Source organism: Trichinella spiralis (genome assembly GCF_000181795.1).
Source record: "Trichinella spiralis strain ISS 195 chromosome Unknown Scfld1, whole genome shotgun sequence".
Taxonomy (NCBI): Eukaryota; Metazoa; Nematoda; class Enoplea; order Trichinellida; family Trichinellidae; genus Trichinella; species Trichinella spiralis.
The window spans coordinates 2084258-2110309 of record NW_003526940.1 but is presented as its reverse complement, the minus strand read 5'-3'; the positions used below and the strand labels follow the sequence as shown (position 1 = coordinate 2110309).

General features: G+C 32.2%; 11 protein-coding genes and 1 non-coding gene across 12 annotated transcripts; 7 read left to right on the top strand and 5 right to left on the bottom strand.

The window, feature by feature from the left end:
* Window positions 1-119: 119 nt before the first annotated feature.
* Window positions 120-1092, bottom strand: Tsp_11076 (conserved hypothetical protein). The gene is made up of 5 exons (XM_003381926.1): window positions 1063-1092; window positions 700-892; window positions 551-645; window positions 261-389; window positions 120-206 (listed from the first exon to the last, which is right to left on the bottom strand). Exons 1-5 carry the CDS (start codon window positions 1090-1092, stop codon window positions 120-122), a joined length of 534 nt encoding a protein of 177 aa, XP_003381974.1.
* Window positions 1093-2094: 1002 nt separating this feature from the next.
* Tsp_11075 (hypothetical protein) lies at window positions 2095-3819 on the top strand. Its single transcript, XM_003381925.1, has 7 exons — window positions 2095-2135; window positions 2675-2717; window positions 2810-2992; window positions 3087-3145; window positions 3324-3486; window positions 3537-3626; window positions 3676-3819. The coding sequence occupies exons 1-7, from the start codon at window positions 2095-2097 to the stop codon at window positions 3817-3819; spliced, it is 723 nt and encodes a 240-aa protein (XP_003381973.1).
* Window positions 3820-4524: 705 nt separating this feature from the next.
* Window positions 4525-4905, bottom strand: Tsp_11074 (prefoldin subunit superfamily). Its single transcript, XM_003381924.1, has one exon. It carries the CDS (start codon window positions 4903-4905, stop codon window positions 4525-4527), a length of 381 nt encoding a protein of 126 aa, XP_003381972.1.
* Window positions 4906-6687: 1782 nt separating this feature from the next.
* Window positions 6688-7041, top strand: Tsp_11073 (ribonucleo protein F; the record flags this gene model as incomplete). The annotated part of the gene is made up of 2 exons (XM_003381923.1): window positions 6688-6879; window positions 6934-7041. Coding segments are annotated over 2 exons (249 nt in total), but the record flags the coding sequence as incomplete, so codon positions are not given.
* A 545-nt stretch (window positions 7042-7586) lies between these two features.
* Tsp_11072 (hypothetical protein) lies at window positions 7587-7939 on the top strand. The gene is made up of 2 exons (XM_003381922.1): window positions 7587-7638; window positions 7686-7939. The coding sequence occupies exons 1-2, from the start codon at window positions 7587-7589 to the stop codon at window positions 7937-7939; spliced, it is 306 nt and encodes a 101-aa protein (XP_003381970.1).
* Window positions 7940-10195: 2256 nt separating this feature from the next.
* Window positions 10196-10690, bottom strand: Tsp_11071 (heat shock protein beta-1). The gene has a single exon (XM_003381921.1). The coding sequence runs from the start codon at window positions 10688-10690 to the stop codon at window positions 10196-10198; it is 495 nt and encodes a 164-aa protein (XP_003381969.1).
* Window positions 10691-10711: 21 nt separating this feature from the next.
* Tsp_11070 (hypothetical protein) lies at window positions 10712-12247 on the bottom strand. Its single transcript, XM_003381920.1, has 5 exons — window positions 11997-12247; window positions 11904-11910; window positions 11086-11216; window positions 10757-10812; window positions 10712-10734 (listed from the first exon to the last, which is right to left on the bottom strand). The coding sequence occupies exons 1-5, from the start codon at window positions 12245-12247 to the stop codon at window positions 10712-10714; spliced, it is 468 nt and encodes a 155-aa protein (XP_003381968.1).
* Window positions 12248-12443: 196 nt separating this feature from the next.
* Window positions 12444-13242, bottom strand: Tsp_11069 (hypothetical protein). Its single transcript, XM_003381919.1, has 4 exons — window positions 13234-13242; window positions 13085-13156; window positions 12819-13063; window positions 12444-12492 (listed from the first exon to the last, which is right to left on the bottom strand). The coding sequence occupies exons 1-4, from the start codon at window positions 13240-13242 to the stop codon at window positions 12444-12446; spliced, it is 375 nt and encodes a 124-aa protein (XP_003381967.1).
* Window positions 13243-17215: 3973 nt separating this feature from the next.
* Window positions 17216-19031, top strand: Tsp_11068 (putative helix-loop-helix DNA-binding domain protein). The gene is made up of 6 exons (XM_003381918.1): window positions 17216-17268; window positions 17444-17473; window positions 17549-17663; window positions 17750-17939; window positions 18008-18190; window positions 18244-19031. The coding sequence occupies exons 1-6, from the start codon at window positions 17216-17218 to the stop codon at window positions 19029-19031; spliced, it is 1359 nt and encodes a 452-aa protein (XP_003381966.1).
* Window positions 19032-21865: 2834 nt separating this feature from the next.
* Window positions 21866-22028, top strand: Tsp_11067. The gene has a single exon. It is a non-coding gene; the product is annotated as a U1 spliceosomal RNA (small nuclear RNA).
* A 423-nt stretch (window positions 22029-22451) lies between these two features.
* Tsp_11066 (conserved hypothetical protein) lies at window positions 22452-24671 on the top strand. Its single transcript, XM_003381917.1, has 6 exons — window positions 22452-22570; window positions 22786-22963; window positions 23641-23902; window positions 24022-24120; window positions 24167-24430; window positions 24598-24671. The coding sequence occupies exons 1-6, from the start codon at window positions 22452-22454 to the stop codon at window positions 24669-24671; spliced, it is 996 nt and encodes a 331-aa protein (XP_003381965.1).
* A 145-nt stretch (window positions 24672-24816) lies between these two features.
* Tsp_11065 (hypothetical protein) lies at window positions 24817-25837 on the top strand. Its single transcript, XM_003381916.1, has 4 exons — window positions 24817-24934; window positions 25015-25127; window positions 25225-25337; window positions 25675-25837. Exons 1-4 carry the CDS (start codon window positions 24817-24819, stop codon window positions 25835-25837), a joined length of 507 nt encoding a protein of 168 aa, XP_003381964.1.
* The last annotated feature ends 215 nt before the right edge of the window (window positions 25838-26052 follow it).

Here is a 26052-nt window from a genome sequence, read left to right as displayed (position 1 = left end):
AATAATAATTTTGACTTGGCAATATGACATCAATTTTGTTGAGCAAATTCAAATTTTTTTATTCTTCACTTTATTAACAACAACGAAGAACATTTTTCAACACCTGATAAGAGAGAGCATCACATAAAAATTTGATCCTCATCTTCCTCAGATTCATCCAAATAATCTTCGCCATTATCAAAATACGAATTAACGTAATCATGATCCTATACAGAAAAGTATTTGGAATATAATTTAAAAATAACGTTATCCACAATTACCTCCGGTTCTTCCTCGTCGGCCATATCCTCAGAATCGGAACCATCTTCAACAGTCGGATTTTCTGGATCTTTTTTGTCTTCTGCATCAACGACAAATTTCTTTTCTTCAATTTCATCCACTTTCAAATCCTTAATTAAACTTCTTTTGAAAAATTTCAAAACAAATTATCATCTATTCAAAATCGAATTTCCACATATATTATCATTCAACTTATTGAATGTAACATGCAAATCTGAACATCTAAATTGACTGATTTTAATACTTGCACAAAGTAAAAATATTAACATACTGCTGATTCAATATAATATGGCTCATTTTTCGCGCGATATTTCAAAGGAGCTTTGTTTTCTTCAGAAGTCAATTCATTCGGAAACAACTCATCATCTGAAAAACTTTCTCATTTCTTTTTCTATTTACACACATGCACGAAAAACATACATGCCGGCAACGTCCGGCCAAGACCAAATCCATTTTCATTCTGTCCATCATCATTTGTCGACGTTAGCGTTGAATTATAATAAATTTCCGCTTCCGCATTCGAGCGAATAGTTTGTCGAATCTGTTCTATGCGAAATGCCATATACGCATTTGAAGAACTGAGCGTTATTGGAAGCGGTTTATTTTTAAGAGACTGAAATGCAACTTTTAAAAATGTTAATTGACAAATAAAAACATAACAGTAACACATTTACTTGTAAAAAAATCAAAATTTACTGGAAAATTGCTATCGTCTAATTTTTTGGCATATTTGTTTAATTCATCTTCGGTAATTCGAAATTCATTGCATAACATTCGTCCTACCGACAATTCTGGAATTTTTCTGCGACCCATCCTAATGAAAATATATTAAGTTAAAGAAAATGTATTAACGCTTCCATATTTCAAAGAAAAATTTTGAAAAAGCAAAACAAAATAGTACTCGCACAATTGTAAAGTAAAAACATGCATTTTTCCATAATACAAAAAGATGTATGAGAATAACTAACAACAAGTTCATTAAATGCTTTTATAAACATAAAATGAAATAAAACATAAAAGTCACTCACGATAAAAAAATTATATCTTGTCAGAAGTACATACAAACATAAGTAAAATATGCATGCATTGAATGCAAACTATGCTGCTATAATGAAAGCATTAAAATTTTTATCGTTTCAAAATTTCGCATTAAACGTTATTAATAAAATTCAGTTAAGAAACAAAATGCTTTTCAATTTTGTACAGTTTTAAAAATATTAAACAAACAGCTACGATGAAAAAAACAACAGTACTAAAAATTCCAAAACGATGATTCTAAAACAGTGCATAAAACAAAAAGTTTTAATAACTGGGCAAAACTTAACTAATTATATCTCAAAAAATGCAAATTTACTTACTTAAATATTTCAACCGAAAAAACAAACGCACTTTACACTTCACCTATTACAATAAAAAACATCAAGTATTATTGTTACCGTAATGCAATTTTTACAAAACATTTTCAAACATTGAAATGAAATTCCATTAAAATTCATTATAAGTCATTCGTATTTTTAAAATATATAATGAAGAAGTGTTCAGAATTTTGATATTATTATTTTTTCATTTCTGTTTGATATTTTATTTGTTTTTCACAAGTTCATAAAATCTGAAACGTGAAAATCATTTATGCTTAAACATTTTAGTAAAAAAACTGTTGTAATTTTTACTGTACATTAAACTTGACCATTTTGTGATTTTATCGTTTATGCGCTTATTTTGTTGTTTATATAGCTCACCACTGACTGATTTCATGTTATTATGGCTTCAGCGAGTTTTCTTGATTACATATATAGAAGTGTTCCTATTCATAAGATGTTCGCCGATGGATGGGGAAATCCAGCCGATTTGATCAAGTATGGAGCATCAGATTACCAGTTGCTTTCGTAACTCTATTCTATTTTACTGAACAAGTGAAATTGTTTAGTTTCAAATAAAGTAAATGAACTGTTCAAAATATGTGAACTATATGTTTTCTTAAGACAAAAGTGGTCTTATTTTTTATTTATTGATTATCTTACATTTATTGCAAATGTAAAATTGTAATTCTTTTTATTTGTCATGTTCACAGACATCTATCAATTAAAACGATTATGAAATGTGAACAAAATTGATCTTCCGTTTGATTTTCTCAGCTGAACATTTTTTTATTTTAAAGAATGAGCTTAGTTTTCTTTATGCTTTTCATTTCTAGCAAATTCATTTTTTAAAAGCTACAAATATGTATAATGAAATATTGATTTTTTTATTCAATCATATCAATAGTTTCATATTTGCATATTATGTTAACAACTATATATGATCGATTTTTCAGTAATACATTAGTAAATTATTTTTCATGTTTCCCTATTTTAGTAAAATGTGACAAAAAATAATTATATTGAGCATTTTTTAGACTTATTAAATTTCGTCGTGAAATGGTGAAGCGAGATGCAGGGGTTTTTCTTAACGATTATTGCCCATCTATCAAAGAAGCCGTAGTTGAATATTTCAGTTTTATTTCAAGCAATTTATTTAAGAATATTTTTAGAAAATTATTGAAAATAATTCATTTGTGATTTACAGTGGTGAATTTGAAACTCCTGTTGTTAAATTACTGCCAGAATTAGTGCCACTGCCCGTGCGATATGCTCAGTTTGAGATGATTTTACCGAAAGTGAAACAAGCAAACTCCTGTCCTCTGTGCATTCACATGGCTGGAACTGGTGACCACGTGAGATATTTTTTTAATTTTTAACATTTTTTGGTAGAAATGAAAGTAAGAAATGGTAATATGTAGACATGATTTGTGTTGTTTATTATTCAAGGGTTTTTGGCGACGCAGGAAATTTTTAGCTCTTCCATTGGCTCAACAAATGGGAATTGGGTCTGTTTTGCTGGAAAATCCATTTTATATCCTTTCATTTATTATTTTTATATTAAAAAAGTTTTTTTTAATCAATTAATCTATTTCCTTAACTGCTGAAATACACACGGTTACCGGAAGCCCGCAGAACAGAGGTGTAACATTTGATTTTGGCTTTTTCTTTTTCAAAATAATTCAGTACGATTTCCGTTAGGCGTTCGTGTTTACGATATGTTACTGATTTATTTGTCATGGGTGTTTGCCTTATATTCGAATCGGCGGTTCTGCTCAACTGGTTGATCAAGAGGGGAAACTGGCCTTTAGGCCTTACTGGCATTTCCCTTGGCGGTCATGTATCACAAGTTCCTAGCAACATTTACACTGACAGTAGTACTTTAAACAACTTTTTCAGATGGCCTCTTTGGCTGCTGCGTGCTATTCAAAGCCTGTTGCTATAGTGCCATGCCTTTCTTGGACCACTGCTTCGGCCGTTTTCACGCAGGTATCTCTTGTTGAATGATTTTCACTTTGTAAATTTCACCAAACTACAGGGTGTCATGGCAAGGGCTATCCCTTGGAATACTTTAGAGAAGCAGTGTACAGATGAATTCGGTTCCAGCGAAATATACCACCTTTTATCATCACAGTACTGGGATGTAATACGTTGGGCTATTTTGAATGTTACCTTTGAATAACAGCGTTCACTTTTAGGACAGTGTAAAAATAAATTTGGCCGAAAATAACTTTCGTGCTCAAAAAGTGAGCTTAGATGAGAATTGCATGATTTCTAAAAGTGATTTTTTGGCGTCAATTCTTCATTTCAGCTTATGCATGTAGTAATGGACGAATTTACGCATTTGGGAAAATTTTCCAGTCCCATCGATCCGAGTTTAGCAATCGTTGTGGCAGCTTTAAATGATGCCTACGTACCACGCTCTGGTGTTGCCAATTTGAATTCCATTTGGCCCGAAGCAGAAATTCGTTACGTCAATACAGGACACATTGGAGGCTATCTATTCAGACAGAGTGAATTTCGGTACAGAATGGTGAATTGTTATTCTCATATAAATGTAGTCATTTTGAATTATACAATTTAGACTCGCCATATCTGATGCACTGCAGAGAGCAGCTGCCAAATATGAAGTAGTAAGTGGAAACGTTGTAAAACGTTAAAAGCTGACAAAAATATGTTATTTACACCACTTGACAATGTTATCCATTTGTGATGAACAAAGAATCAGAACATTTACTTATTTATTGATTAAATGATTAATTTATAATTATTGACTTTATTGATTAAAAGTTTTACTACTTTGCACCAATGAGAGTAAGTGAAAAACAGTCAAATATGAAAATAAAGTTGAAAAACGCGTTTTTCACGTGGAAAAATAAAATCAGATTCACTCTCGATCTAAAGATATGGCATCACCAAATTTCGAATAAAGATAAACTTTAAGTTCATTGGCTTTTTCCCTCATTTCACCAATCATTTCAGCCACCAGATCAGTTTCTTCTTTTAATGCTTTATATCTGAATTCTAATTCACTGGATGCGTTTCCTTGATTTAAATGAATAAAGCAATCACCAAACAACATTGGAATTGAATCGTTCTCATCAAGTAATAGTATCTCGTCGGCAGCATCTTTTAAACAAAGCAAGAGAGCCTCCCGTCTGCGAAGGTTTTCTTCATTTCTTTCAAGGCGAGCATTTAATACGGAAAATTCAGCTATCTTCTTCTGATCGCTATCCATCACATTACATGTAATCGGTCTTCCGGACATATTTGATCAATCAACAAACAATTCGAAATGAAACAAAGAGTTTTCCTTAAAATAAAATGTAGATGAAAAAGCACAAGTTGACAACAAATCCTTAAGGTAAAATATTAACAAATTATAACTGACGAAAAGATATCAATTCTAATGAAAAGAACTCATTCAACTCAAAAATTAATACCAGTGTTGGTATTTATTGTGGTAATTACCAGTGTATTAATTTATTGAAATTCTGATGTTATAATTTTTATTTAAAAAATGATTGCTGAAGCATCAAAAGTATATTCAATATAATATCACAAACTTGGAATAATCTAATCCACCTACAAAAATGATTTGCAAGACAAATTAAAAGAAATTTCTGTCATGATGAAAGTGATACTGTGAAATGTAAGAAAGCAATTTATTTGTTATTATGTAACTATTTTGCCATTTTTTGATAAAATAGTAGAGTATTAACTCGCTAAAAAGCGGAGAAATTGCTTCAATAAAAGTTAACTTATTACATGATGTGTTTACATAAATTCCAAACATCTTTTCAATTAGATTTATTTATTTATTTATTGTTATGATACATCATTTATGCATTATAACACGCAATAATAGGTACATTTTAATATACCTATTTGAAAAATGAAAGTCAAACTGACATATGTGATAAACATTTTGGGAATCAATTAGGAAGAAGAAATGATACAAATAAATGCAGATACATAATTATAATTAAAAATGATTCGTATTAGTATTGTAATAAAACATTGTATAAATCAATTATTTTACTGTATTATATTTTTGAATATGTGACGATATTACCGTAAACCTGCATTGTTTATTGTTTTGTAGGAGGCATTGTCCAGCTCGGGCTAAATTTGTATTCAATCCAATGAGATAGCGTTATCAACAGCCAATGAGAAGATGCGGAAAAAATTTAACCCGAGTTAGACCATCCCTAAATATAATTTATACTTTAAATAAAAATTCTAGTATTTCCATATTTATTTTATTTTTAAATTCTTTTAATTTTTTCCAATAAAAAATCAGTTATATTATTTTAATCTCATTGTTTTATAGTTTGAGCTTCCAAATCAAATTATTGAACTTTTCTTACTGTAGTACTTAAAGTAATTTTAAACACTCTTGAATTTGCAGTTGTTTTCTGAAAATCATGGTAATTTATTGAATTATTTACATTTATTAAATGCTTGTTTTATATAATATATGTAACTTTTTTAAATGCCATCAAAGCAATTTGTTCGTTTTTATCCTCAGCTTTGTTAAATTTTAATTCTTAACCAAGTTAATAATGTTTTCAAGTTCATTTATATTAGTGGTATTTAAATATTTTAATATACTGTTGTCCTCACATTACAGTTCTTTGTTTTAAACAATAAAATGTTTATTTCTTAACATTTTTCTTCATAAGCTTGCATTGAAGTTGAACGTTTCGCTTTGCTTTTTTAAACAGATATACGTTACTTTATTTTCAATTTCAAGTTTTAAAGTATTGTAGTGTCCTACTTTTGTTTCTATAACATATGCATGTATGTTTTTATGTAATTAAAAACAACTTTCTTGTAGTTGAAGTAATGACTTAAGTTTGTCGTATAAAGACAAAATTAATTAGATAGATTCGAGTTTATGATAATTTATTTTATTTGATAATTTCAAAACATTGTGTTTTAAATAAAACCAACAACAGACTGTAGTTTTGTGAATTGTAATTATAAGTTTTGTTGTTAGATTACATGACAGTATGACAAGTTGAAGTAATTGTTCTTATTGTTTATAGGTAAATCCAATCAATCCCAAACCGTTTTTGATTAATTTAACAGGCAAACCAGTCATTGTAAAATTAAAATGGGGTCCAGAATATAAAGGTTATCTGATTTCAACAGATAATTATATGAATGTGCAATTAGCGCACACAGAAGAGTATACTAATGGTACTTTAGCAGGAAATCTTGGCGAAGTGCTTATTCGGTAATTTTAATTTTTGCTTTTGTCAGTGCATCATTGAAAGTAATATTTTTTAAGTTGCAACAACGTGTTATACATTCGCGGAGTTGAAGAAGCAGAAGAAGGCGAAATGCCAGAATGAATTTTATATTTGAGTGTTTTTGTTAAGAATAAAGTAACGATCGATGTTTTTCACTTGATTAAACGGCTTCTATAGAAACGTCCCCTTTGACTGCGCAGAATTACGCTGCAAACTCAGTTGTGCGTGCAACTCTGTAACAATGCAATTGCAAATTTGGACTACAAAAAACAAACAAATGCAGGCTTTCACTTTTATTTCGCAATAACACACCGCGCAATGCAAGACTGAAATTTGACGAAACTAAATCTGGCCGCATGTTCATTACAATGACTAAGCCCAAATATCTACGTAAAAAAGCGGCGGCATTGAAATTCAGAAAAAACTACAATAATCATTAAACACAACTTTAAAAAACGCTTAAAATAAGCCTGCACTTTGCATTGCTCTTCGTTCCGCACTTTGCACTTCATCTCTTCTGAGCAGCCGGAGCGGCGGTGATTGGAATTTTTCGTTCGTTGCTGCCTTCAATCGCCTGCTTCGGTGCTGTAATAACCAACTTTCCATCCGGACCCAAGTTGGAGACAAACTGATCCGGCTTAACGCCTTGTGGTAGATAGTAAGAACGAGAAAACTCGCGTTTGACAAAGCCATGCTCATCTTGCTTCTCCTCATGCTTGCCGGTGATGACGAGACGATTGTCGGTAGTTTTCACAGTCAGCTCTTCAGGTTTGAAATGCTTCACGTCGAGTGAAACTTCAAACTTGTTGTCGTTGTTCACCACCTCGGATGCATTTCCGCACATCGACAGCTCATTCATTGGCACGTTCATCTGGTTCGGCAAACCTCGATACATGTCATCAAAGCTGCGTATCATGCGGCTCAGATCCTCGAAGAAGCGAGCCGGTCGAGACGACGGCCAAAATGGATCATCAACCCACGGATTATACCACGCAGTCAAGGCCATTTCTACAAAATGTAGTGCACACCAGCCAAACTCGCTGAACGCAACCAAAGCAAATGATTGCAGCCGCGATAAACAACCCTTTATATAGGATCAGTGGTTGATGTGCAAGTACATTTCTGCGTAGAAAATTCTATAATTTTCTATAGTGAACAACACCTTTTGATCACTTTTTTCAAATTCCCTTTAAAATGGTATTTAAAATTTCAAAAATTCAGATAAAATTTATTCTGAGCAAAATATCAACAAACGGTAATTTTTAATTGCAACAATACTTCATCCACTACCACCATCAATGCACCAATTGCAATGCACCTTGCAACTATTGAAAAATCAAAAAAATTTTTTTAAATAACTGATTTAATTTTTCTATAAAAAAACAAATCATTTTCAAATCGTATTTCAATTATATAATATTTCATGATGTACAGTAAATTTGCAAATCATCAAAAAATATACTTGCATTTCGTGTATTTTTAACAGTGCATACAGTAAAAATACTTCTAAAAATTGCAAAAAACACATTTGAATGTTGAATTGCATGCATTTGTCAAAAAAGAGAAATATTTTGCAGTTTAACTATTCTCTATTTTGCTTCTCTTTGCAATATTAATCTTTATGTACAAAAGCAGATAAATGAATTATTGCAAAAAAATAACAAAATAAATAAATTTTAATCAATACTTTCGCGAGTAAAATGCTAGCAGATATTATATAAATTATACAGCAGACTGCCTGTATTTTTAGCATTTTGCGATGTAAAACATTTGCAACATTTTGAGCAAGCAACGACAAGGCAGCTAGAAACAAACAAAGCTGTATTTTGCAGCTGAAATGCAAGTTTTGCTAGCCAGTACATGTTGTGCAAAATAAAATTCTAATGTGAGCAGTTTTCAAATGGATTGTAGAATAATAAAGCTTAAGATTGCACAAGAAGCTTGGCATATCAGAAGGCAACGAACAAAAAACGACTTTTACCACGGTTTACTGCACCACTGAGCAGCAAGAATTTAGCGTTTCATAATTCACCATTATGCGTGAAAATGAACAGTTTCATTTTTCAACTTTTGACATGCAAAAGCTGAAAAACAAATTTAGCAACATGGATTTAAAGAGTCAAAAAAATGCTTAAAAACTAATTTTTCAGAAATGTAGACATTACTGTTTTTTGTATTTGTTTCTTCATAAATTGCTTTTGATAAACAATCTCGTTTTTTCAATGAAATCTCCAAATTTATCATTGTAATGTAGTTGTTTTTGGTGATTTTTAAAGTTTCAGAAGAAGAATTTTGAAACAAGTGGGTGTGGGATTTGAAAAAACAAATGATAAAAACTACGTTTGTTTGAATTGCTCTTGAATGTTTCGTTTTCAAATCTTTTCAATTTTACTTATTTCACTCCAGAGTGGATACATGTGAAAAATTATTTCCCAAAAACATTTACTTGAATGCAGATTTGATAAGAGTTTTTACAAGTTGCCTTGAAATTTATACAAATCAGTTGCAATTTTTGCCATCACGATTACCTATTTCAAAATCAGAAAGTGATTTGGTACAATTTAATGTAAAATTATAATTCTGTATGTGTTGCATGACATTTACACTAAATAAAAATGTGCAGTTCCATTGCACTTGTTTTATATTTGATCACTGCCGTCGACAAATTTTAAAAAATACATTTTAAAACAAATCGGATATTGAAAAATTTTTTAACCTAAAATGGAATAATAACAATATAAACTCTGACATTTGTTTATTACTTGAAAATTAAAATAAATTACAGACCTCGAATGACTCATTGCATACTAAATATAATCACTGAAGATCTTCCCAATTGCAAAAACTTTACGAAACCTCTCACACCTACGATCAAATTTTGCAACTTTAATTAATGTTTCTTTGCCGAAACTTCATGCAGCTTTTATTTGATACGCATTGAAGTTTACTTTGCGAACAAGCGTACGCATCGATACACGGCTACGATTACTGAAACAAATGCTACCATTTATTGTCACTTTTAAATTCACAAAACAAAATTTTGTCCAAAGCTTTTATTCACTCATCAGTTGTGTCAGCAATTCATGATAATAGTTTAAATTAACTATGCTATATAAAAAGGCAATTTTCTAAAAATGATTTCGAAATACAAGATTTAAGCAGACAAGACAAGAACAACGCAAAATTTACGCACACAAGAATTACAAAAAACCACACCACAACTTTAAACATTGAAGAACACAGACTACGAAATTTTAATCACTGACACAACTCTATTCGCAATGCTGCTTTCAAGGAATATCATTTCTTGTTTGCTGCAACGTTCGCGATCGGAATTCTATGTTCCTTGCTTCCTTCAATAGCCATCTTCGGCGCAGTAACGATCAGCTTTCCGTCAGCCGACAAATTAGAAGTAAACTGTTCAGGCTTTACTCCTTTAGGCAAATAGTAAGAACGTGTAAATTCGCGCTTGATAAAGCCGTGTTCATCTTGCTTCTCTTCGTGTTTTCCAGTAATAACCAAACGATTGTCGATAGTCTTCACCGTCAATTCTTCAGGCTTGAAATGTCTCACATCCAAAGCCACCTCAAATTTGTTATCGTTGTTCACAACTTCCGTAGTTGCACCACAAACATGACGCTGAACTGAATTCTCCATCTGTTGCCCAATACGGCACATATCATCTACATTGCGTATCATGCGTCCCAAGTCTTCGAAAAAACGAGCTGGTCGCATTGCTGGCCAATAAGGATAGCCATCATCACCCCAAGGATTCATCCACGGATTCAACGACATTTTAGCACACACAAACTATTGTCAACCGGACACTAGGCTGGACACTGAAATAAATGACTAAAATACGTAAAGACGGCGCATTATATACCACCCTCTGGTTATGATGTGCAGGTACATTGTTTCTAGAAATTCTATAAAGTTTCTATAAAGTTCTGTTGATAATAAATGGGTCAGGAATACATTCAAAATATTATAAATACATAATATTGTCAAATTTTAAAGGAAATATACTATTAAAAATTTTTATAAATGCTTGGAAACGCCAAAATAAAATTGCATTCTAATTACAGTAAAATTAAGTGCTATCACGTGCAATTTTATAAACCTGCATAACATTTGATTGAAATTTTTTTTATTAGAACGTTTGAACAAATCAGTTGATAGTTTTATAAAACACTTTTTGATCATCGTAATAAACAAATGAAACTATTAGTGAACTGATTCCGCCTCGAATTCGGCGAGCAATTTCAGCAGCAGATGTAGCAAGACGCATTAAAGGTATTTGTGATGATGCAAGACGATAAAACTTGAAACTTTTTTCGATAAATATGATAATTTTTAATGCTGAAAATAGATGAAACTGGATGAATATTGAATAGTTTGTTTGCAAGAGGTTCATTTCATTATTAATTAAAAAGCTTGCAATTTTAGTTTTAAGTTATGCTCAAATGAGTTTTTACGCAACAAATACAATTATGGAACACATTTCTGCAGTATAAACAAGGAACAGCATGTTATAAATGTAAAAGTTGATAATGAACAGCAGTTTGAAGTGTAAAAAACATCAAATCAAGATATGTTTGTGATTTTATACAGAAAAGCAGAAACAAATTTTTATTTAAAATAAATGAACAACTTTTATTATTGTAATTATTAAGCTTTAAATTAAATAAGTGAGCGAAAAAAAATTTTGAAATCAGTTTCATTTTTGCGATGAGTATGAAAATCAGCTCGTTTATAAAAATGGACACTGCGGTGTAGGTAAAGTTGTGTCGCTGATCAATAAATTCAAATGTTCAATTTTTGTCCATTCAAATACACGTACGACATGCAATGATCAGTTGTAATTTTCTGTTGAAATATTTCAAACTGTTTTTTTCTTATAAAAAATGTATCCGATTTTAAAAAATTTCTAATAGTTTTGTTCAATGATGTTTATGAAATTTTAAATTAACCAAATTATTTTGAAAAAATGATGCATTTCGAAAATAACCTGAATACTGTAATATAGTAATCTAAATGAAAATCATGTACAATTATTAACGTGGGTGATCGGAGTTATTTGTTTATTTCGAATTGATGGAACATCTGGACAGTGTGAAAGAGTAGAAAGCTTGCAGTGTGTTGATTTTCAGTGCTTTGTTGCAAAACTGGTCCGCTTGTCGGTAATTTCATTGTCGCCCACAGCGGCAATTGCCATTGAACGACCACTGCCCACGCTGGGACGCAAACATCCACTGGAAGCTCGTCGCGTGCGTTGTTGGAGCTTTTCGGGTGTGGCAGTGGTTGATTTCGACGTTGCGGGATTGGGTTGTTCGATTTTTTCTTTTCATTCATTCAACGAACGTCGCATCTCCGGTTCTGCAGCGATTTTGCTTTCACAAGCTCGAACCGGCGTGTGACCGGTTCTTTTCAAAACGAGTAGAAGAAAAAAGAAATTGCAGCCAACAGAAGGCGCTTTGCGCGTTGACGTTGCACGTTTCGTTTCTGGCGCGACGTTGATTGGTCGATCGTCCGAGTTAAAAGACGTCGTTCACCGGCAACGGGCGTCAGTGTGTTTCGACGGCGGTCGGTTTCGGCTTCTGAAAAGTTGTAGAATTTGAAATTATAATCATTAGTTGCCGTTGATAATTTTTTAAAGCATCATTGTCACTTTACCTAGACTCGATGAGTATAGCAGATTTAATCAAAGCGGCCGCTTTTATTGAAAATTACGAACGTGGTGAGTAATAATAATAATAATATTGATTCGAGAATGTTGTGATTATTATTAGTTTTTATTTATATTTTTCTTTCTTTCATATTAGATCAATCTTTTGCAGTGGAAAAATGTATTTCGCCATTGCTAACATTGGAAAGAAGAAATGGCAATTCTATAACCACATCAACAGTTACAAAAAGTGAAAACTTTTTGGCAGATGACGATGATGAAGAAGGTGAAGATGATGACGAAGACGACGCTGACACCGACGATAATAATGATGTTAATGATAATGATGGTGATGATGACGAGGACGAGGACGACGATGTAGAGGAAGAAGAAGAAGAAGACGACGACGACGACGACGATGATGATGATGATGATGATGATGAGGTAGAAGAAGAGGAAGATGATGAATTGTTCACGCCGTTTAATGCTGCCAAGCGACCCTGCTATCAAGAATCAACACTTACTGATTTGTCAGTAACTTCGTCAGACAATCCATCGTCTCCAGCCAACAACAGGTCAGTCACTTTTTGTCTTGTCTATTTATCATTCATTACTACAGTCAACGACGCAGCAATGTTATGCGAAAATGTTGTTTGAAAATTTTTTTTCCAACTCTCACCATCTTCTCTGTTGGTTGTAATTTTTCAACGCAAACCAAACTTTTTTGTTGTTGTTATTATTTTTTCTTCTCTTGACATGCGTCATAAGTTTGAAACAAATTTAAAGTTTGAATATATAATAATGGGAAGTAGTTGTTTCTTCTTCAGAAAAGAGCTGTTGTTACATTATTGGTGAATTGGCATGGTGAGAGAGACAAAGAAAGAATGGGGGAGCTTTTGTTGGATGAAGCTTGTTGTTCAGTTTGTCACTTTTTTTTATTTTTATTTTCAAAGCGGTGAAATTGATAAGAATTTTGCCCATTTCTTTTTTCAATTCAAAATCAAAATGATAAATTAATTCACGTCAACTTTCTCTCTCTCTCTCTCTTTTTCTGTTGCTTATTTTTAAAATGTGAAAAATTATTTCATTCTTTATTATAAAAATAGTTGTCAATTTTTTCTTTTCTGGGTGCAGATTTTATCGGACAAAAATGAGACAATTTTCAACACATTGCCTTCATAGTCAGTGTGCAAAAATTTTATTCAACGGTTGTACTGTTGTTGAACTTAATGATAGAAAAAAACCTGCCAGGCTTGATTATTATTATTATTATTATTATTATAACAAGTTTGCAAAATGAGCCCGTCCAGAAATCTCCGTTGGAATATTTTTACTTGTTCGTTCAATTTGTGAAAAATTACCCCTCATCTCCCATAAACCATGACAACTTATGAGAAGTAGAATAATAATAATAATAATAAGAAGAAGAAGAAGAAGAAGAAGAAAATTTTCCATTCCAATAATAATAATAATAGTTCTTGGCGTGAATATTTATTTTCTCATTCTTTGCACGGATCGAACGAACAGAATAACAAGCAAGCTAGAGCGAGCAGTTTGTTTCAGTTGGTTAGTTAAGTTGCCTGGAAATGGATTCCGCGTTCGATTTCACACAAGCATGCAATGAGAAATAGAAGTGTTTTCTGTGAAAGCTCAATTCGAACTCGGCTGCTGCTGCTGCTGCTGCTTCTCAGAGCAATCGAAGAAACTTGAAAAGATGAAAAATTATTATTTTTTTATTTATTAAATCACTTTTTCCGAAAAAAAGTTAGTGTACAATTGAAATTTGGGCTATTTTTCTCAAAACCATTATCATTCTATTTATTTGTACATGTACAATCGATTTTATTTAGAAATTAAGATCAGCTTTGGAAATTTTGTTAAAAGTTGTTTGTATAAGAAAAGAAATTGTGAACATTTTTGAGAATGAAGATTCAGGTAGTGTAATCGAGGATGAAAGAAAAAACTAAGTATATATATATTTATAAGCATGTCGATCTTCTGATGGTTTTATTGATGAACAGTCGATGGATGATTTTCTTGTTCGTAACAAGGGTGGGGGTGGAACATTTGAAATTGGCGAAATTTATTTGACTATATTCAACCGCTTTGATTCGAATAAGCACGACTGTTGTTTATTGCTTTTCAACGTAATAAATTTAAAAAGAAAAAAAAGTTAAAAAGCTGACACATTTTTGTCATCGACCAGTGTTGATTGTGATGATGAATGTTGGTGAAAGAGGGAAAATTTTTTGCATCTTTCGATTTGTGGTGGGGATCTTTGTTCCACAATTTAGAAGGAAGGTGAAATTTGAAAATTTATTTACCACACATTGACTGACTGACTGACTGACTCATTTCAAATTGACTATTTGCAACGATTGTTTGCCATGTAAAGATTTTGTACTATGAATTTTTATTTATGCAAGAAGATCAATTTCGATGTTTTCATACTTTTGCTTAATTGTTTGTACTTGTTAGCTCTGTCTCTATCTGTTTCTGTCTGTCTGTCTGTCTGTCTGTGTGTGTGTATATGTAATGTGTTTTCTCTTTCTCACTGCCTTGACAATTGTAAATCAGGAAATGATTTTTTTTCATTCATTCAAATGTTACTTTTGAAATTGAAAAAAAAGAAGAAAGAAAAACTTCTACTTTGGCAGATTGATTCAGAAAGTAAAAAAGATAATTGGTGAGATTATTTGTTAGATTTTTCTTCTTTTTTTTAAATTAATCTCAGTCAAATTGTCGAATATTTCACACAATTTTTCAAACACGTTATTTGTGTCTTTTGTTGGCATGGTTGTTGAATCGACAACGAGACTACGACAGACAACCAACCGCTTTAAATAATAGCTTTTGGCACGCCAGTTGTTGTTGATCTGTGAAAAAGTAGATTTTTGAACGCGAGCTGAAAGTTGGCATTTTTCAACGTAGCAGCATCAAATTCTTTAATTCCTCAGGCTCTGCTGTGTGAAGAGTATTTTAAAATATATGTATATCTATGTTTTTTTTTGAAAATTGATTATTTTATTTATCATGGGAAATTTCAAATATATTTCTTTTTTCAATTTTGACCGAATGAAGCAAGAATCGGTTAAAATTGATTTTATCATTAGCGAAGATTTAGTAATGTCTGTTGTGTGTGTGTGTGTGTGCATATTATATAAAAATTTGAATGTCCATTTTATTGTTAAAGCGGTTGTTGTTGTTGTTGTCGTCGAGATGCGCGAGAGTTTTTCATATAGTATATTTAGTATATATTGTGCAAAGTTGGTATCGATCGATCGTTTTAAATTCTCGTCCGGTCGGTCGGTTGTTGGGAAAAGTTCTTCAACAAAAAAGAATAACAACACACAACAGCGTGTAATGTAAAAATTTGTCACGTGGTCGAGTACAGTAAGAAAACGAGAGAGTCTTTTGTTCACGATAAGTGCGTGTCATGTGGTAATTGCACAATTTCCATTTCCCCCTCCCCCTCCCTCTTTTCCTCTTCCTCTCTCCTCTTTCTTCTTCTTTCTCTTAAAATGATGATGATGCATCGTCGAGTTTCGTCATGCTTTGCGTGTTGTCATGATTGACAAGTGCTACTAGCCTAGAGAATTTGTGTGCTGCCGAGCAAAAATTTTCAATTTTTGTCAATATGCAGCAACGTTTTTTTGTTATAAATTACCACTGCGATATTCGACTTCTACAACAGCAGCATTTGTTTAAAAAAATAACAGATATTTTATTCTTTTTTTAATATAATATATTTGATGAGTTTTATTAATTTGATTTTACTTGTGAAAAATAGTTCTTCTTCTTCTTTTGCATTTTATTGAAAACAAGAGCAATATTTCACAGAGGTGGATAATTTTCTGAATATATAAATATGTTAGTTTGAACAAAAAAATAGTAATAATAGGAAAAATTGATTGTTGTTCTTGTTAGTGGCGTGTTACGATGCCGGCTATTGGCTTTTTATTTTATTTATTTTATTTTATCAACGCATGACAGCGTCGAAGTCGTCGTCGTCGTCGTCATCCTTGACCAAATCAACGCCAGCTGTTATTCGTCATTCGTGTGCTCTTCTTTTTTCTTCATCATCATTTATAGATTCTCATTCATCACTTTCTTTCAACTTCAAATTTTGTGTTACTGTACTGTACTGTACTTGAATAAATAAATAAAGAAATAAATAAACAAATAAATAATAGATAGAATGACCTTGCTATTGTCTTTTGAAAAGTTTTCTTCCAAAGGTTAGTTGTGTGTTTTATTTGATTTTTTTGTGGGGTTTATTGCAATTTGATGAAAAGCCAGTTTTTCCGCTATTCTACATATATAATATCATCTGTATTTAAAAAAAACCACTTTTCTTCTGTTTCAATGATTCATAGATTCAGTTGTGGGTAACAATTTTCGGAAAAAAAAATCCACCCAAATTGCTCATTTATTATTATTGAAATTATATTTAGAAAAAATTGATTATTTTTTGTTGTTGTTGTTGTTGTTGTGTGTAATATTTTACCAGCATATACGATGTGTGGGTGGTGAAAAATTGGCTTTTTTTTGTTCGGGAAATTCAGAGGCATGTTTTTATACGTAGAAACTGTCAGCAAAAGCAGGTGATTCAATTTTTGTTGTCGTTTTCTTGCTGATTCAAGGTTGTTATAACAATGCGACGACATTGTGCTTTTGACAGTTGTCAAAACAAATCCGAAAATTTTCTGTTCCTTTTTATGCAAATTATTTATTTATTGGAAGGCAAATTTTCAACGCAGTTGCTATTCGATGTGAATTTTTTTTGTTGGGATGAATATTGTTTTTTTTAAACTTCAATTTGCATTTTTGTTGTTATATGTATATATATATATTTTTTTTATTGGTGAGATTTATGATTTTAGGGCATCTCATAATGAATTGGAGAAAGGAAGGTGAGTGCGAGTGAATTTTTATTGGCACGGTTGATTTGACCCCTCGATTTAGTCAAGTTTCCATTATTTTTACAGAAGAGCCCACTTGAGACAATGCTTGGACAATTTGAAAGCGCTGATTCCACTAGGAGCGGATGTCAGTCGTCACACCACGTTGAGTCTGTTGACCAAATCGTGCAGCTATTTGAAAGTGCATATTTTTTTTAATTATATCTGTATATATATGTAAATCGTATCTTAAAACACATCTTGTATCTCACTTTTTCTATTTGGCAGGATTTGGAACAACAAGAAAAATGCCTCAGGTTCGAGAAAGAACGTCTTTGCATTCAACTTTCGACAATGCAACGGCAGGCGGAACGACGAGCATCAGAAAACAACAACTGTGCGCTAATCAATGGGGTGTTGCCTATTGAACAACGGTCATCTGTTGCTGTTGCTGCCACCGCTGCTGCTGCTGCTGATCGTATGATAAAATGCAATTATTTTATTTTATTTTATGCAACCATATAAAACAACAACTTTTATTTTTAGAACATTTATTATTATTGCGACCAACTGTAACACAATTTCCATCAACTCAGGCTCCATTGTACACTTCAGCTGCTGCTGCTGCTGCTGGTGGTAGTGGTCTTTTTCATGGTCAACTGGTGGCCAATCATTGCATCAGACCGGAATCACAATCATCCGCTAGTACAGTATCGGCTGGAGAAACTGGTAATTAATTTTATTTTATTTTATTTTATTTGAAAAAATACTCTACGTTTTAGCTGAATTATTATGCGATATGCGGGAAAGTGAAATGTTGTTGGCATATCCGACGAAATCGACACCAGTTCGTAATGACGGATATGGAGGATTTTTGCACCCTTATGGAGAGCATTCAGTCAGTAGTTGTAGTAGTAGCAGCAGCAGTAGTAGTAATTGTGGTAGTACTCTGGCAAAATGGAATGGAAATGAAGAGTGTTATTTGAACCAAAGTTTGCCTCAACTGAGCCAGATCTCTTCTTCCGATATTTTTGCACTTCCTATCAACACTTTACGGGTATTGCCGTCGAAAGTGAACGATCCAAGAGTACCTTATTCGGCAGTTGCTGCTGCTGCTGCTGCTGCTGCTGCTGCGGCTTCTGGTGGTGGTAGTATCCCGAACACGACTGCATCAGTGTTTCCGTTGTTTTCTTTATTCCCGTTTGTTTATTCGGATGTGATGTTCAATGCCGCGGCTGCTGCTGCTGGTAATGTTGGTGTTGGTATTGGTGTTGGTGCTGGTGCTACTGCTAGCGCTAGTGGTGGTAGTAATGGTAATGGTGGGACGTTGCCATGCAACAACGATCCATCTCATGCGATAAGCCATGCTGCTGTTGCTGCTGCTGCTGCTGCTGCGGCCGCTGCTGCTGGATGTGAAAATTTCCTGGGCCACGCATTTTATCCACCCAATCCATCTACTACTACCAACCCAACGGCAATCAACACTATCGGACAAGAAGCGATGAACAATTTCAATTACATCATGCATTCCGCTTTACCGACAACTTCTTCAGCTTATCTTCCTCTTTGATCTGATCTGATCTGATCTGATCTGATCTGCTTTGTCAATTAGTTAGTTAGTTTGTCGTCGGCTCAGATCAAGCTGGAAAATCAACAAACAGAGGAGTGGCTTACTTAAAAAAAAGAATAAGTTATACTTTATTTTTTAATATTTATTCATTTTTTACTTGTTTCTTTTTCAGTTTCATAATATAACATTTCATCATTTTGCTCTTGTCAGTTCAGTTGGCATGCACAACACTTTCGCTTTGCATTTCTTTTCGATCTTATTTCTTGGACGACCTCTTAAAAAATTTCTTTTTTTTTCTTTTATTCTAGTAATTATTATTTTTTATTTTTAATAAATTGTACTTTTTGAATAAAAATGTGAAATATTTTGTCTTCCATCATATGGTGTGAACCAATTTATACTACTTTCACGTCGTATAAAATATAATGGAGAGGGGGAATTTGTTGTTTCTTTTGATGATATGCTTGTTTGTTGTTTACTTTCTCACTCACTTGCTGTTTTTGTAAAACTTGTAAACCTGTAAGTGATTGCTTTTTGTTCCATACGTGGGCGCATGTGTGCGAAAAGTATAGAAGAAAATGACAATTCATTCATTATTAACAAGGCAGTAATAATAATGAATGAATGAATGAATGATGAACTTCAATTATTTGTGCGAAATTATGCAAACGCGCCTCTATATTACTTCAGAAAATACATTAGGATGAATGTTTTTTTATATGTTAATTCAAAATTTCTTTATTCATCTATTTTAATTCATTTCAAAACGTGATGAAAGAAAGTAGCATCATTTATTTATTATTCATGTATGAAAAATGAATGTTTTTATTTTTTCTACCTTCTACTCAAATAGCAAAATTGAAATTGATTTCAAGTTCAATCAATCAACTATATTCACTAATAATTATTGCAGCTTCAGTTGAGTTGTTTATAAATGATGAATATTTTTTTAATTATAAAAACTTTTTTGTTATAAACTGATCTGAAATGAAAAAAATTAATTAATTACACGGACGAGTCGAAGGGTTTTGCAAATCAATTCAATAAAGGGAAAAAAATTCCTGCTTTTCATGTGAATTTTTTTTTATTTTTTGAATTGAAATCACACACAATTTCCGCAGTTTTCACTGCAAATGTGATGCACATTATCGACTAATCATGGAATCTATTTTTGGCAACCGCTGGCAAATCTTTCTTCGACTACTTTCATTATTATCATCAATTTCTTTCTGCTGCAATAAATTCTTCTTAAATGTTGCAAAAGTTGAATACTGCCAGTGAATGAATCAATTGCAACTTGCTACTTTTAGAAACAAATTTGAAAATTCAGCCAAGATCAAACTGGCAAATAGTAACGCAACCAATGCAAAACAGTTAAGAAAAAGAATTTTCAAATTTTTTTTCGACGAATAATTTTTGAAAAAATTATCTATTAAAAAAAATAAAAATTATATAAAGCACGCAATTTTTTTAAAAGTTATTTATTAAAGTTGAAGCGCAACAATTAAGTAAGAATTGAGCGTGTTTTTTATTCCAATTTCAAAATAATACTTGATTATATTTTTTTGTAACATATGCAAAAATTGTTTTAAAAATGAATTCAAAGCGAAATCGTTGTTCAGAGATGCTTTATGATAATTTACAACTGATGCGATGTTTCAAATCGAACAATAAATGATTTCCATGTACAATTTACGTGGTAAGTCAACGCTGCGTTCTCGAGTGCAATTGACAGCCATAGAATAAATAAACAGCATGCAAATCTTTACAAAGACTACTTTTGAATTAGCTTGTTTTTTTAATATATTTGCATTTAAAATTAGTGTCACCATTTGAAGATTTGTTGTGTTGACAGTATTATTTACTGTGCAATTTAATAAAAAAGAAATTCAATCAATTTACTATGCAATTCTGCAGTTTCCAATTGCGTTAAGATAAAGTTATTTTTCAAAGTTAGGAAAACATGCATACATAAAACAGTAATAAATGGATATATTAAAAAATAGCTGAAGTTTAAAAAATGGTGTGTTCAGTAAATTGATTGAATTTCTTTTCATACAGCAGTAGAAACTTGTACAGAAAGCGCTAGCATAATCTGATATTATAAACAATTTTGAAAGATTCGAAGAATAGACGCCAGTGGTAACCAAAATGTGAATTGCGACCCATTGGTGTATCGTGAGACGAATTTTGGTTCGTCGCAGCTTTCGAGGCAAAGTATGACTTTATAAAAGACAAAGGTCTGAAAATTGGAGTAAATACGTCGGAGTCTGTACAGACGGCGCCTGGGCCATATGCCGTATGCCGTGATAAAGGCAACACGGAAGGAAGCCCATTCTTCACTTGTGCCGTTATTCATTCGTGAGCTTTTGGTGAAAACTTGCTGTTTAAAAAGTGGGTCGCAGTCCGCAGAACTTTGGGAACCACTGGAATAGACAGTAACTGTGAAGCTGCATTCGCAGCAGTATTTGAATTTATTAAAACTTACAGCTTTGTAATTCTTCAGTGTGATATTCTATGTAATGTTTTATTTGTAATCATCATTAATTATTTAAAGATTTATGAATTATAAGTTATTATAAATGTAAGTAGTCACTTACCAGAGGAGCGAACGCAAAGAAGTTCCCAATACACAATGTGAAGTGTAGAAATGTAAAAATATGTTTATTTACTATAATAGTGAAATGAAGTTCATTTATTATTAAGGTCAGTTCTTCTGCAAATATTATCATATAAGTGAATATCGTCGATTAATGTTTGTTAATAAATTACAAAACCCAATTAACAGATACTATATTCATTTTATGGGAGGGAATGATAGGGCCCAGTTGAGTATACTTACCTGGCAGGGAAGTTTCGATGATCAGGAAGATCGAACTTCCAGGGCGAGGCTGATTCATTGCACTCCGAAGCAGCTGACCTCTGGGGCCGTCCCGAACTGGGACGTGCTCACTGCATAGTTTTTGGGTGTGAGGGTCGGCGTCCGCGCCACCCTCGTCATGTCTGTATTTTTCATCTAGTGTTTAGTGTGTTTTCGTAAGGTGTTTGTAATTTTTATTTTTGTACAAGTAGAAAATATTTAAATGAACAAATAAAGTAGGGAACTGTTTTACTGTAAATTTTAATTTGGATTGGATATTGTATTATGTTTGTTCAGTTACTAAATATAGTGTTACTGTTAAGCTTGTTTGTATATTTTGCTACCGTAATTCATATAGTTCAATCTATATCTGTAAGTTTCGGTTTCTCCCAGATATTATTGTACATCATTTTGAAGAGTCTTAGCAAATACAAATGCTCGAAAGTTTTGCTTACAAGTATAAATATCACGACCATTATGTAAGAATGCACCCACAATGTAAAAAGGATAAGCAAGTGAAAGTTTATTTACAATGAATTTTTAAAATGTTTTTTAATAGAATGTTTGGCGTTCGACAACGGAAAAAACCTGTTATATCTTTCATGGAACGATTGGATGCGTTTCCTAAAATTCGCCAAAGCGTCAGAATGGAATACAGCGCTTCACATGGTGCAAGCAAGTGCAATTTTGGATTTGTTGATTTTTCATTTCTTTTTTAATCAATTTATTTCTGTAAAGTGTTTCTGGCGTTCCTGGTTATTGTCATCTGGTTGATCTACTGTGAATTTTTGTACTTCAGTGAAATATATTATGCGTATACTTTCACTGTGGACACATCATTCAAAGAGTAAGTGGTGCATTTGATTTCTTTGCGGCAGGATTTTCTGTTTATAGTCAGTTGACGTTGTACGTTGATCTCACTGTTGCTACGAAATGCGAATACTTGGCAACAAGCATGGACGGGGTAAAACAGAAATCTCTTGCATCCAGTGAAGAAGTAAGCATGGTTCCAGTTCGCTTCAAGCTATCACCTGACGCTCAGCTGTACTGGAATATGTTGCGCAATGTTCGAGTAAGTTATTGCACATTACAAGGTAAACTAGCAATATTTGATGATTTTCTATTTCAACATTTAAAATTGTAGTGCTATTTGAAATGTATTTGACGTCTTTTGGATGTGTTTCAGTAACAGTGTTAAATTCTTGTGTACATTTTTTGGGCTTGGTGACAAAAGTTACACTTGAAATTAGTGGTTCCTATTGTGAGAAACCATTTAGTGAGAGTAAGAGATCATTTCAAACATAACGTTTAACTCGACACAAATTATAAATTTGTTGTTTCGTTTACCTGTAGTAATTTCATTTCACTTTTAATATGAGTAATATTATCGTTTTCTAGAAACGAAGAACGTTATGTATAGATTTATTAATGCTATTTTTGATGCACAGTTTAATACGAATTTCAAATTGCTTGCAAATAATTGTTAAATAAACGTTCGGATGAATGTTTATTTCAAATGTGAAAATCAAGTTCAAACTACAGTAATCTACATTACTTCATACAGGTCATTAGAATAAGCAGTAATTATCAAAGTAAAGGAAGATATAAAATATATTAAAAAAATAAGACTGTAATAAATTTTGAATAACTTATAAAAAATTCCAAAATTTATTATACGTTTGTGTAAGGTGTGGTTGATTGTAAACTTCATTTTCGACTTATTATAAAAGCATGTTTTAATTTTCCAAGGAACTGCATGTTCCGGAACGTTTGCATCATTTGAGTGAAAGAAATTCGTTGGGCTTTGAAATTTGGCGGCATTTGCACGAATTTGCAGTTGACCGCCAAAACAATGCTTCCTCCACCGAAACAGCAATAGTCGATGCGTGTCGTATTCATGGTTATTTTTTGATGAACAAATTGCGTGGTAAATTGCGCATCAAGTTCAAAGAAACGGTACGATTGGAAGCAGTTTCAAATTTTATTATTTTTGCAAGACGTCAAAATGAAGGTAATTAAAATCATTTTTATACAATCAATGCAGAAATTTTGCTTTAGGAAAAGTTAATATTAAAAAATTCTTTTTTATTCGGATCCTGTAATTGTATTCCATATTGGTAGACGTTTCAGGCTTTAATTTTTCTCACCGAATTGAAAAATTTGGCTTTGGTCCTCGTATTGCTGGAATCATTAATCCACTGGATGGATTTCAAAAAGAATCATTTGATAGTAAGCAGACGTTTGATTGTTTGTCGTTTTTGAACTATTTTTTCAGGGCGGGATATGTTCTATTATTATATTCAAGTGGTTCCTACAAAAATAACTGACCTAAATGGGATGGAGACGTTCACGTCACAATATTCCGTCACCCATAAGAGACGTATTATTGATCATGATCAAGGTTCTCACGGTAGTTGCGGAATTTTTATTTATTTCGACTTTGCTCCAATGATGGTCTTAATTCGAAAATCGAAAACGTCCTTATTTGTTTTTGCATTACGGATCTGTGCCATTGTTGGTGGTATTTTTGCATGTACAGGTAATTGGTAAAAAGTTTATTTTAATAATATGCTTTATTGATTTTTAAATTCGATAAGTATTAAATATGTCGAATGAATTAATCAAATCGAATTTTTATTATAAAGTGAAGTGTTTTGATTTGATATTTTGATTTTACAAGTTATATTAATTGTGTTTTTATTTTAGATTTCATCATTGCACTGATGGATCTGTTTTACAGCTCCACAAAGCGTTGTAAAAATTCTGTTGGAATTATTTGAAGAATAAAAATTGTTTGTTCCCTTTTGTTCTGTTTTTTTTCTCTCATATTCTTGATTATTGTTCATCATCGATCGATTCGTGTGAAATATTTTGAAATTATTGAATTGCTTTTTTTTCTCGTTGTTTTACAAAATTATTCTTAGCATGGAAGAATACAACGGTGACGTTATAAACAATTTCAGACAGGCGGTGAAATCTTGCCTGACTTTGCTTTCAGTTCCAGTGAAATCTCGGCACATTGAAGCGGATGAAATTAAAACAAGTGATGACAGATATTTTTTGTTTGTTTGTAATAAATTCAAATTTCAGCAGTCGAGTGATTATTGTTGAATACGTTTTTAGCCGCTGAAGTTGCGACGCATCGTTTGATAGAAGCGGCTCGGCGTTCAGAGCGTCATTTTGTTCGATTGTATGCTTTGTTCTCTGCTTACTGTCCTGAAGAAGTGTTGAAAGAGGTATTTGAGCATTTTGTTCATATTTTCAGTTTAAATGTTCAGATAAAGTTGGAAAAAATTTTTAATAACAACCCCATGATACGAATATGATTTTCAGGAAATTAATGAGATGAAACAAGAGATTGAAAGGAAGAAAAATATGTTGTTGAAGCATGAGGAAAAAATGATCGCTTGGGAACAGATTTTATCTGAAGCGGAAACACCACTGACGTCTTGATTTGGTTTTCTATACGAGGAGAAAAATTGTAAATAGTTTTGTTTACTTAAATACTCGATGCTTTTTTTATTCATTGCTGAAATTTGTAGAGAGAATTTAATGTAAAAGTTGTATGCTGTGTTAGATTTAAATTTTTATCTTTGTAACGATTATAATAACGTCAGGGTGTTCTGTAATGATTGTTTAAGAAAATAAAAACTATGAAAATAACTATGCGTTATTTTTAATTTAACATTTAAAATTCAACTGATAATTTTTGCATTATTTACTGAGATATTATTGGTTTGTGATCGTTTGAAAATGTTGAATCATTTTGCATATTGATTATAGATGTTGCAATTCTGATAATGATAACAGTTGCAATATTTCGTTTATCATAAATGTTAGCATTGTCGAAATTGCATGTGAACGAAGCGATTCATTTGTAAATTTTGCGAAAATGAAATTTGAAAAGTTAACATGTTCTGATTGGAAAATTGCACTCGAAAGTTAGCTTTACAGTATTTTACAGCTTGTTTATGTCGCATACTTTACTGGCAAATGATCAACTGGAACGTTGGTTTGCATTGAACATAGTGGACATGTACCTTTTTGGACCGTGTGTATGTATATATTGTGAAAAATTTATGGAGATGTTCAATTCAAAAAATTATCATGGGAAAATGGCAATGCTAAAAATTGGTATAAATAAATAATATTTTTACAAAG